General features: G+C 39.6%; 1 protein-coding gene across 2 annotated transcripts in view; it reads left to right on the forward strand.

Moving 5' to 3' along the window:
• Positions 1-2549: 2549 nt before the first annotated feature.
• Positions 2550-12771, forward strand: part of LOC143863801 (nicotinate phosphoribosyltransferase 2-like) — a 78404-nt gene continuing 68182 nt past the window's right edge. Inside the window, exon 1 of one of the 2 annotated variants that reach the window (XM_077374567.1) lies at positions 2550-2906. In XM_077374567.1, coding sequence (XP_077230682.1) covers positions 2743-2906 — 164 coding nt within the window. In that variant the 5' untranslated portion in view covers positions 2550-2742. The remainder of the gene's footprint in view (positions 2907-12771) is intronic. The other variant, XM_077374568.1, reaches the window with a different exon arrangement.

Genomic DNA, 12771 nt, shown 5'->3' on the forward strand with positions numbered 1-12771 from the left:
TCGATCTGACCTAGCCTTGAGCACAAGACAAGAACTTCCATCTCCGGCGGGCGGCCGATCTAGCCGTCCGCCTGGCCTTTTTTTTTTCTTTTTGCTTATTGCTCTCTTAAACCCAAATTTCTTTGCAATCCCAACTTAGATCTTCTTCAACAGATCATATCCGATCACCGTTGTCCACTTCCAACATGATTCCCACTACAATTGATCCAACCAATTCAACCGAACAAAAAATGGCTGCTAGCAATGGAACAATGCCAACTTCTCGATTCAACGGACCAGGAACAAATCATTGATGTATTCCATGGACATGTTGTAAAAAAAGCCCCTTTTCAGAAAGTAATGCTTTCCATTGGAGTCCCATTGTTGGCCGAACATGGAGGTGCTGGTGGGGATAAATTTGAATTCGTGTGGTATCCTTCTCCACTTCCACAAATTTCCCCATATTGTTTCTAATTTTTGAGAAATCTGGCAAAATCTCCATTGTAATCCACTAGCCTTCCATTTTTGGTTACCTTATCATCTGCCATATGAAGGGAAAGATGGGACGGCAAAATAGATACCACATTTTTAATCCCCACACTTTCTCTTTTATGCAACAGTTGGTAATCACACCCTCTTTGTGTAGACACTGACCATTTCTTTTAAAAGGTTTCATATTTCCTTTGATGTTTGCCAATAGTTAGTGTCCCTAAGCCGCTTGTTGTCGCTTACCTACCTATTTTTCCTCAGTTTTCATTTCTCCAAACTATTTCAGTTGAGGTGCTTCAGTCCATTGAGGTATATGCCTCGGACCCTTGGGTGCGTGCCTGAAATAGTAGCTACACTATTCAGTTGAGGTGCTTCCGTCCATTGAGGTGTATGCCTCGAACCCTTGGAGTGCGTGCCTGAGAGAGTTGTCTTGCCCATCGGCTCATTTTCGCCAATTATGGCATTGGTCTATAGTGACCCATCTCATTTAGACTACCCATTAAGGCCTTAAGTCTCTCTTCGTTATTCATCTGGTAAGCGACAACAGGCATCTGAGGACCCTTGGCGAGAAGCAAGTGGACCTTCGTCATCAGCTTGGGTGTGCATCACTGCTAATTATTTGGGGACATTTTCTGTTCTTACCATGAGGGAGGACATTTTATTGCAATTGTTAGGGGACGTCGGGACATTTGATTGTAATCAATCTGGGAATTTTCATTGTAAGCAAACTTATATATATTTTCAATCAATATACGTTTGAGGGGGCATGTTAAGATATATGAGATGATATGATATGATAAGATCGGATCTTTGATCTCGGTGGTAGATTAGGCAACCTACTTAGTTTAGGTAACTAATTAGATTAGGATAATTTCTCTCCATCTCCATTTTTATCTATTTACTTGTTTATCTGTAAGTGCTTATTTAAGCACCTGTTATGATTAATGAAATTGATCCAGAGATTACTGAAATTCCTTAAATTTAACATTATCTAATACCACATTTTAAACATGTTTTAAACCTTTTTTTACTAGTCTTTTTAACTATATAATACCGTATTAAACTCAACCTTTTCTTCTTCCATTTTTTTTTGCCTAATCACGTTTTGCTAACTATGCTTAGTCATAGGTGAAATCCACTCTTTTTAAATACCACTTTAAAGTAGTCTATGTAACCATCCCATTTACTTTCCCATGAATGGTTGAAATCAACCAATTATGATCACTTTACAATAATCTCCTTCAAAAAAAAAAAAAAAAACTCCTGATATTTTTTTTGCCAAAGTTAGCAATGTCATTTCCTTTTCCTTTCGTCTCCCTTTCCGACTAATGCATGATGCTATCAAAGGTAGCTATCGTGTCCTTTTCCTTTCTTACTAATGTCGCATGTCATTTCCTTTTCTTTTTCCCACTAATGCAAGACGCCCTGGACAATACTTTCTCGAGAAATAAGAGAAATTATATGACGAAGGGAAGTAATATAAACAAGTAAAGGTGGTACGAATAAGAGAAATTTTGAGGAGATGCTATTGGATCAAATATCAAGGGTGGTAGATTGCTATTGGATCAAATATCAAGGATGGGACGATGAGTTTTAGTTTATACAAAAAAGTTAGGGTGATGATATTTTCACCCCTGATAATGTGATTTGACATAAAGTTGCCCACTTTTCATGTCAAATCAGGTTATAAGGGGGGTGCGCACGTAATGCAGGGGTGAAATATCATCACCCAAAAGTTATTATAATGAATTACTTAAATGATAGGGTGATGATAAATTTGCACCCCTTTAAAGGAGAATATGTGGCAGACTTTAACAGTTGTTGACTTCTTGAGGTGCGAATTATCCTACAGGGGAGCGAATTTATCATCACCCATGACTTTAAGGATTGATTTTTTTTAATAAATGCCATATCTAGGTTCTTTGAATTTTAAAATTTGACCTTAATACACCGTTATTTTCGTCCTTTTGGATAAGCAAACATTTAACAAAAACATTGAACCTCTTGTCTTTCCTGCACGTGTCACCAAATAAAACTCTCTCCCCAAAATAAACAAACAGCAAAAGCTTCCCCCTTCACATATTTTCTGATATTAAAAATCTTTCACTCGTGTTCGTTGCTAACGTCATTTCCCATTTCCTTGTTCCCGTCATAACCGTAAACAACAAATCCTCCCTTTCTCCGTCTCCCCTTTCCCCTCTTTCTTAGCATAAGCAGAATAAGAAACTCAAGAACAAAACCCTAGAAAAAAGAGAAGAGTCATTTTTTAAAAGAATGGAGACTAACTCGAATGCAAATGGATCGAATGAAGAGCAGAACTCGTTCTCTCCGATTCATGGACCGATGAATCCAATGGTATCTCCGCTTCTTACGGATCTGTATCAGTTCACTATGGCCTATGCTTATTGGAAAGCTGGGAAACATCTCGATCGCGCCGTGTACGTATTCAATTTTTCTGAATTACAGATTATTTGTTTTCTTGATTTGTTCTGTTTTGTGTTCGTTTCGATTGGCTTTTGTCAGATTGAATGTTTTCTCTTTTGAAATTCGTCAAGTTTGCTATTAGAATTATGCAAATGATCTCTATTAATTTTGAGAAATCTGTTTTTCTAACATTATTTTTAAATCTTAACATTATTTTTAAATCTTGATGGAGCCAATGAACTAACTGATGAATTGTGAGGTTTAATGTGAAGATGTGCTGTTTGATGAAATTATGTTCATGTTTGGTTTAATTAAAGTACATGATGCTTGTTATGTATTTTTTTGTATAAAACATTAAAAATGGTAGGTTAAAAGGCCAGCTTCATGGTTGCTGTAAGCAATCATAGGAGGGAGGAGGAACACTGCCATTGAATATAGAAGGTATATACGCATACGTACATACTATGAAACTAGGATCCTTCAGAAAAGGTGTGTTTGGAAGGTTGCCCTGTTTCTCACGATTCGGTAGGAGGCAAAATTAGAAGTGTTTTTAAGGTTTTTTCTGGAACCTAAGATATAAATGTCTTTTGCATGACCAAGGTGAGTGATGGCTGCAAGAGAGGGTTTCTCTTGAGAGAGAGAGAGAGAGAGAGAGAGAGAGAGAGAGAGAGAGAGAGAGAGAGAGAGAGAGAGAGAGAGAGATGGATCTTCTTTAGGGTTTCTTCTTGGGTTTTCTCTTGGGATTCTTCTCTTGGACTCTCTTGTGTACAGTCTTGGTTGAGAGAACAAGGGAAAGGGTTGCAGGTTTGTGGGTTTTGGGTTAATCCATTGTAATCCTTGTAATTTTGTTTTTTCATAGTGGAAGATTGTGTCCTCGTCCTTGGATGTAGCCATCTAGGCCGAACCACGTAAAATCTTGGTGTTCATCTTGTGGTTTGCTTCTTGTTTTTACTTTTCAATTAATTTGTGCACAATTGGATCGGATTTGCTCAGCGAAATTTCGCAACAAGTGGTATCATAGCACATGTTGCAGCGATCGTCGTTGGGCCGGGTTGGCGCAATTGTGGGTGTCGTGGTTGGAGTTGGATCATGGATAGAGCGATCAGTGTTGGTAGAAAGATTTTCCGAAAGATTCTTGTTCGAGGTGGAACGCTACACCAAGAAGTGCAAAGTAATATGAGATGGCGGTAAAATCGAGTTCTACCCTGTTCAACATTGACAAGTTTGACAGAAAGGGCAGTTTCACCCTATGGCAAATGAGGGTGAAGGACATCATAGTTTAACAGGGCTTGACCAAAGCGTTGAAGGGAAAGGATGGGAAGCCAGAGAAGATGACGGATGCCGAGTGGGAAGACACCGAGTCAAAGGCGGTCAGAACGATTCGACTATGTTTGACAGATAATATTATGGAAGAAAAAGAAGCGCCTTAATTGTCGGAGAACTTGGAACATATAAAAAAGCTTGGCTTATCGATTGCATCTGAAGCGGCAATTGTACGAGCTGAAGATGCAGGAAGGCAGAAATCTTCTAGAACGCATTAATGTATTCAACAGGCTTGTTGATCAGCTCCACAAGGTTGGTGAAAAGTTGAAGGAAGAAGACAATGCCCTTTTTGCTTCTTACTTCGCTTCCCGATTCGTATGACAACTTGGTGACGACTTTATTGTATGGGAAGGATACAACAAAGCTAGAGGAAGTCATGACATCGTTTTTATTGAATGAGATGCAGGAGAAAAATGTTCTTGATGAGAGTCAAGAGCATGGGCTAGTTGTTCATTGTGGGAATCAAAGAAGAAGGTCATCTGACAGAGGATCAAGAAAAGGCAGGTCAAGATCTAGGGTCAATGGAAAGGGCGTACAATGTTACCGTTGAAAGGAATACGACCACATCAAGCCGGATTGTCCGAAGTGAGTTGACCAGTCGGACAATGGTGCTACGAAAACCAGTCGGACAATGGTGTTACGAAAACAGCAATGGCCGTAAGGGATGAGCAGACTGAAGAGGTTGGAGACATTCTCACAGTCTCCACAGGTAATCACACTCAATGTTACCTGGAACGCAGTTCGTTCCGGTACGAAGTTTGATGATAGCCTGGTACGCGGTACGGGAACGGGTACGAAGTTTGATGATAAGCCTGGTACGCGGTACAATAAGGGTATGCTATGTTGGTTCGCTATTCGGGGTCACGGGTTAGTTTGAAGCTCTAATTCAGACTCTCTCTCTCTCCACACACACACACACACACACACATATATATATATATACATATAATTTCATATATTTTTACAAGAATATCATTCCATAGTACACACTACACATTTAATACACAAAATATAAAAACCTCATGTATGTCATACATATTTTTTCAAAAAGAAAGTTCCTGTTGGAATATATGAATATCCTTCCATAGTCCATACTACATCCATTTAATAAACAAAATAAAAAAAACTCATGTATGCCCTACATATTTTTTTCAAAAAGAAAGCTCTAGTTCCAAATCCAACCCAAAATATATAAAATTTGTAGCTCTCTCTCCATCTCTCCCTTAGTCAACATGCATCTCTCTTTCTCTCCCATGGGTCGCCGCGGGTCGTCATGTTTGGCGATCCGGATTGCTAGCAAACCATGTTTGGGATCGTGGGTTGGAGGGCGGATGGCGAATCTGGTAACTATGATCACACTTCTCCTCATGATGAGTGGATTCTAGATTTAGATTGCTCTGTTCATGTATGCTCTAGGAGGGAATATGATGATACGTTACAAGAGATAAGAGCGGGTGTAGTGTCCTTAGGTGACGGGTCTACTTGTAACGTCACGGGAGTTGGGATGTTGACGATCAAGATGTTTGATCGAGTGGTTCATACTTTAGCTGGTGTGACATATTTCCCAAAGCTATGAAAGAATCTAGTATCACTTGGCTGATCAGGCGCCAGGGGTTGCAGGTGGAGCCATGAAAATCACAGGCGTGGCTGTATGGTTTTGATGAAAGGAGAGAAGTGTGGCTTATTATATCTCTAGTCGGAGACACAGTGAATATGGTGTTAAATTTTGCTTTCGGTATACGTTTCGGCCCGAAACCGATATTTCGGCCGAACTCAGGTACACAAAAAAGGAATATTTTAATATTTATGAAATTTTGGCCGAAATTTCATAATAATAATAATTTTTTTAAAAAATTTGAATTTCTCGAAACTTCGGCCGGAATTTGGGAAATCTGAAATTTCGGATTTCTTGAAATTTCGGTTTCGGACCCGACCGAAATCTGAAAATTTGAATTTGGGACGAAATTTAAAATTATGGCAGTGACTAGTGTTCGTAAGATCTTGATGGGTAGTTGGAAACATGGTAATGGCCTGCGTAGGGCTGCAGCCATGGTTTGAAATTTTGGTTTCGGTACCGCTTTCGGAACCCACTGAAATCGAAATTTCGACCGAAATTTCAAAATTTTGGCTGAAATCCGGCGAAACAAGGAAACTACGATTTTATTGGATATAAGATTTTGGTAATATCTGTAAAATATTAAATTAATTAAAAAAAAAAACAGATTTTTGGGTGAAATTTTGACTGAAATTCCGAAACTTCGGCCGAAATAAAATACCGTTTCGGATTTCATTGATTTCGGTGTCGGTCAACTTGGGTCGGGTAAAACCCGACCCGCATCGACCCGACCCGAAAATAACATGGGTCGAGTTTAGAAATCATGGGTCTTGGGTTGGGTTTTAAATTAGAAAACCCGACTCAATCTTGAGTAGGGGCCGGGTTTAAAGAAAAAAAACCCGAAACTCGACCCAACTCATATGGGTGCGCTGTGACTTTCTTAAATATCTCTTGAAAAACATAGAAAATTATTTTACAATATATTTGTTAACTTACCAACTTCTCCAAAAGCTTAAGCTGTTGGAGAGGGGCGTTATTTATCTTTTATACTTTAACACTCCCCCGCGCGTGTGGCCCACTTGGCAAACTCAGGTCGATTTTTCAGAATTCAAGTTGAGCTTTTACCTTAAAATCAGGTCGTGTTCGGGTTGATTCCAATTCATTGTTTTGCAAGCTCAACCCGACCCGACCCAAGTTGCACCCCTAACGTGGCACATGTGGTCCCACTTTGGGCCGACCATTAGGGCTGGCAATTTCACCCGAAAAAGCGGGGATCCGCCCCGCCCCGCCCCGTTTGGGGAGGGGATTCCCCGATTTGAAAGGGGAAGGGGAAGGGGAAGGGGATTATAAAAATTCCCCGGTGCGGGGAGGGGAAGGGGAAGGGGAAGGGGAAGGGGTTGTCCCCGCCCCGCTACGCCCCGCTAATCAATGCCATTTTTTTGTAAATTTTTAAGTGTTTTTTTTAAGGAAAACTACTAGAAACTCTGTGGATCGGCTACAAGATTCCCCCAAACATAAACTTAGCTTGTCTTTTCCTTTTAATTAGCTTCTGAGAGCATTTTGGGAACTATAATAACCTTTTCACAGATGTTGAAATAATAAAGACAAGCTGAGAGCCTGAGACGCTGAGTGTATGCAATTATCAAAAAATCGTAGTGCCGACAAAATTTTAGGGTTGGATTGCAGGTTTTAATTTTCAACAAGAAAAATTTAGCTACTAGAAATTTGTTTCATGTCAGCACTAGACTGAATTGCAGTTAAAGAAATAAGTCATTTGTTGATTTTGTTTTCTTCTCCATTCTCATTTCTCATGCTCATCTGGGGGTTAACATGCTATACAGAATGAACTAATGAACATTATTTTGCGTGTGTGAGCGCCCACTTATGGACTTTTAAAGTTCATTGTGACTACTGAAATAGTTACTTTTTGCACATTGGCTGCCTGTTAATGAAGGTAATCCTGGTGCTCATTTCCTATTTATCATTCCATAATTTATGCAGAAAATTGCTGAAAGATGAGGTCCTGTTGTTATTTATGTTTGTTGTCTCATCCATGCATTTCTGATTTTGTCCATCTGTTTGTTGATCACATGAATAGAATCATAGCATTCATCACAATATTGTCTGTAATGGACGTAGAAGAAAGAAGCTCTGTTTGCTGGTTTGATTGGGTTCCAAAGAGGGGGCGGGGCGGGGATTTTGTCCCCGAAGGATGCGGGGAGGGGAAGGGGAAGGGGAAGGGGAAGGGGATTAGATATTCCCCGCGGGGAGGGGAGGGGGATTCCCCACCATCCCCGCAGAGGGGAAGGGGAAGGGGAGGGGGAAAATTCCCCGCAGAGGGGAAGGGGAAGGGGACCCCAACATCCGGCCCCGACCCGCCCCGTTGCCACCCCTACCGACCATCGCATGTGGATTTTTGCTATCCGGGAGGTTTGAACTCGAGACCTTTGGCTCTGAAACCGTGTTAACTTACCAACTTCTCCAAACGCTTAAGCTGTTGGAGAAGGGCAGTATTTAATCGTTTATACTTAAACACTCCCCCTCACGTGTGGCCCACTTGGCAAACACGTGGCACATGTGGTCCCACCTTGGGCTGACCATCGCATGTGGATTTTTTTGACATCTGGGAGGTTTGAATCCGAGACCTTTGGCTCTAATACCATGTTAACTTACGAACTTCTCCAAAAGCTTAAGATGTTGGAGAAAGGCGTTGTTTATCTTTTATACTTTAGCAATATTGATACAATTGTTTTCATTGAGGTGATCAAGTTTGTTATGTGAAAATGCAGTGTCCTTCTTAAAGTACACTTGATGACATAAATTAGAAATTTTTGGTGTGAAGATTTCCCCCCCCTACAATCTTTAAAATTAGTCACTATCCGATGCTAAAAAATGAAAACCTGACCCGAGAAACTATCTCGTGTAGGGTCGGGTTTAGGAATCTTTGGTTTTCTTGTAAAAATTTAGACCCGACCCGAGATAATTCTCGGGTAGGGTAGGGTTTTGGAAAACCCGACCCTCCCGAGCCAAGTTGCACCCCTAGGCCTGCACATGCGTAGGGTCTCTTCAATAGTTGCTGTAGAGACAGATTTCCAGGTTGCAAACGATGGTGTTACCTACAATGGGGAGGATGGATTTAGATCCCTCTCCAAGGTTAACTCGATGAGTCAACAGGTTGGCAGCTACACATGTGCCAACATGTTGATCAAATTGGGAGGAGTCGGAACCAGGATGATTCGAGGGTCTGTAGTACTTACTTTGGAAGGCCAATGGTGGTTTGTAGCTACAGCAGACCGATGGTGACATCAACTGAAAATCTTCATGTTGCTGGGAAACACGCCAAGGGGAAGATTGTTGGGAAAGTTGCTTTGTTTCCCATGATTCGATGGGAGACAAAATTAGAAGTGTGTTTTTAGGTTTTTTTCTAAAACCTAAGATATAAAGCCTTTTTGCACAACCAAGGTGAGGGGCAGCTGCAAGAGAGGGTTTGTCTTGGGCATGAGAGAGAGAGAGAGAGAGAAGGATAAAGAGGAAGATGGATCTTCTTTAGGGTTTCTTCTTGGGTTTTCGTCTCAGGTTTTCTCTTGCGATTTTTCTTGGGGACTCTCTTGTGTACATTCTTGATTGAGACATACAAGGGAAAGGGAAAGGGTTTGTGGGTTTTGGTTTAATCCATTGTAATTGTTGTAACTTTGTTTTCTCATAGTGGAAGATTGTGTTCTCGCCTGTGGATGTAGGCATCTTGGCCAAACCACATACAATCTTGGTGTTCATCTTGTGGTTTGCTTCTTGTTTTTACTTTTCTGTTAATTTGTGCACGATCAGATCAGATTTTCCCTATGAATTTTCTCAATGAGCTGGAGTACCTGACTCAACACAATACAATAAGGATAAGGGTGTGGGATGCATGTCTTATGTGGCTGATCCGTATCCTCATTTTTGGATTTTAATGCTATTTTTTAGGTGCGTGGCCTTCCATGTATAAACAAAAGAAAGATGACCTTTTGAGCACAAGTCTTCTTTATTCTTTTTTATATTCCACATTATAAAAGAAATGATCCGAAGTTGTAAATACTTCTTTATTCTTTTTATATTTCTTGTCATAAAGGAAATGAGAATCCTAAGATACAGAGAGAGGTCCCTAAGAAATGATGGGTTGATTTGTTGTATGAGAGAGGCATGCATGCTTTCCAAAATTCAAACCACCGTAGGTTCGAATAATTATAATATATCCTTGAAGGATCCTTACCTTAGAAGCACGAAGCGGGTGCGGGGTCGAGGGCGGAGGTGGGAGCGGGGGCGAGGAAGCATGAGGGTCTAGAAGAGTCTAAGTTTGGGAGCGCCGTGGGAGCGTGTATGTAGTATTTTCTTTATATATCTTTCAAAATTCAAGTACATCAAAAAATAATAGTTTCTAACCATTTCCATATGTATCTTTCAAAATTTAAGTACATTTAAAAGCAGTAATTTCTAACCATCTTCATTTTCGTTCACTCGTTCCTCGTACCTTTTGAAGATCCACAAGCCTTTGTGCTTGCTCCAATAAAGTACTTTGAAGAGTTGAAGGAGTTTGATGCAAGAAAGTTGATGATGGTAGGACTTATGGAGTAATAGAGGCAGGCTGGGAGCGAGAGCAGGCTTGGAGCATCATGAGAGGTTCCCATCTCTTTGGGGTCACGCTCCCTGGAAGCTCCTTCCTAAGGAGCGCCGAATCGAGGTTCTGAGGTGGGAGCGGCACCCTGAGAGAAGATTCCTGCTTCTAAGATCCTTACACATCCCACACTCACATATCAGATCCTTTCCATATATATATCCTAAGATTTTGGAAATTAGAGAGTCCCCAAATCAAATCTTTGTAGTATATAATACCTGCACCACTATCCAAGTGTGTGTGTGCGTGCGCGCTCGCGTGTGTGTGAATTAACATCAGAATTTGGTAGTGTGTCAACGCTATGATTTGTGTCACGTGGATTTGAGATGTTAGAGGACTCTGATTGACTAATGCCAATAAGAGCACAAGGAGAAATCCCGAAATTTCTGCAAAGAAACAATATGGGGGCGAGGTAGTGTTTTTCTTAAACCATTTAATGAGGCTCAGAGGGCCTCCTTTGACCCAAACTATCATTTGTTAAAACCTAGATATGATTTGTCTCCAATTTGTAATGCGGGGACCTCTGCATTGGAAACATGATAATAGTTGGACCAACTAATAATGTAAGTGCAACTTATGTAGCTCAATTTGAGTTTATGTGGCCAATGACCTATTCTTACTTATTAGGGTGTCACTTATCTCAGAGGTGGGTTTGTAAGCTTTTAACTGCAATCAAAGATTAGGTTTGTACTTTTTTTAGGTGGAACAACCACTGTCAGTGGGCCAAATTTAAATTGCAGCTCTAACAAGGACATACTGGGTCTGCATGGAATTGAGATGAAGTTATGCCTCTAATGGGTGGATGAAATTAAACCAAGATTTTAAATTTCGGTTTACGTTGGAAACATAATTTTTTTTGTTTCGGTTGGAAATTCTGGTGGAAATCTTGTAAAGTCACAGAAATATATGTAAATGAAAAATTTTTAAGATGAAACTTCGGGAAATGCTAGAATTAGTACAAATACATACTTAGACACCATCATATAAGCAAGAAAGCCATCCATAATGGCTTAATCACATGGAACACCTAATGACATGTGTTGTCGCACACGCTTGGAATAGAAAAGTCAATAAAGAAGTACAATATAATGAAGTATAAGATGGTACAATGACCAGTCATCCCTCCAAGGACCTCAATTTTATATCAATACCACAGAGTTATGAGATGGTATTGGTCCATGTAGATTTGATAACCAATGCATAAGATTCAATTACTTTGTTGTGCAGTCCAATGGTGTTGCCTACTAAACATCATTCTTTGCATTAATGAAATGAAATAAAATGTAAAGTAAAAAAATGTAACGTAATATGGCTTACAGAAAACATTTTCCCTCTATGTGCTTAGTTAGAGACTCATCATTAGTATGATGCATAGGTTTTGAAATTCGAAATTCCCGTGACTTTTCACACTGAAAAAAAAGTGGGCCCACCTCCAATTCAACTAGGATGGACCCACAAAGCATACTGACAAAGATAAAAAAGTATTAATTTTTCTTACTTTTACAATTGGTATTGGAACCATTGTTTGCATCATTTACATTAAAATGAAAATTTATCTATAAATGCAACAAATCAATGACTGAAAAGCGGGGCCTTAGTAAAAACTAGAAAATTTCTAAATTGAAAAAAGGGTCTTGGTAAAAAAAAAAAAAAGAAAAAATCAAAGAAACACATCTTAAGGAAAAAATTCCTTAGAAAAGCAAGAAACAATGTATTTATCTGATTTGCATGGTTTCTTTTATCTGCGATAGATTAGGGTATGAGTTTTTTTTTTTTTTCTTCTTTTTTTGTTGTTGAGAAAAACAGCTTTATACACTATAAATCGGAACATCGTCCAATTTTTTTATCGTTCCAATCATTTTGGTTGGAATTTCGTTCGAAATAATGAAGTGGAACGAATCCATTGAGATTTTGTTTCGGTGGAAATTTAAAACCATGAATTAAACACATTCTAAAACCTCCAACATGATTCCTTTTTTTTTGTTTTTTGAATGGCTAAGATATCATTGGTGAAGAAAAAGAAGATAGAAGGTCGATCGAGATAGTCAGCAAAAAACAGAAAAAGAAAATAGGGAGAAGGAAAAGGAAAATAAAACGAAAGCCTCTCAGGGAGGAAGAAAATCAAAATAACCTAGATCTTGCCTCGCTACTCCATCCCTAGTGAGTTTGTTCGCTTCTACATTCGTGGACCTTCTAACATGGATAAAGGAAGCCTTTGATCTACCAATATGATCCCTAATTTCATCAATCCAACAGGCTAATCTCCAAGGGAACACCTTGCTATCCTTAGCCATCCGATAGCATTTGAAGAGTCACCCTCAATATTGACCTTAGATAAATCATGATACCA

Source organism: Tasmannia lanceolata, unplaced genomic scaffold (assembly GCF_043159265.1).
Source record: "Tasmannia lanceolata isolate RefF3 unplaced genomic scaffold, GAP_Taslan_0.1 ptg000044l, whole genome shotgun sequence".
NCBI classification, from domain to species: domain Eukaryota; kingdom Viridiplantae; phylum Streptophyta; class Magnoliopsida; order Canellales; family Winteraceae; genus Tasmannia; species Tasmannia lanceolata.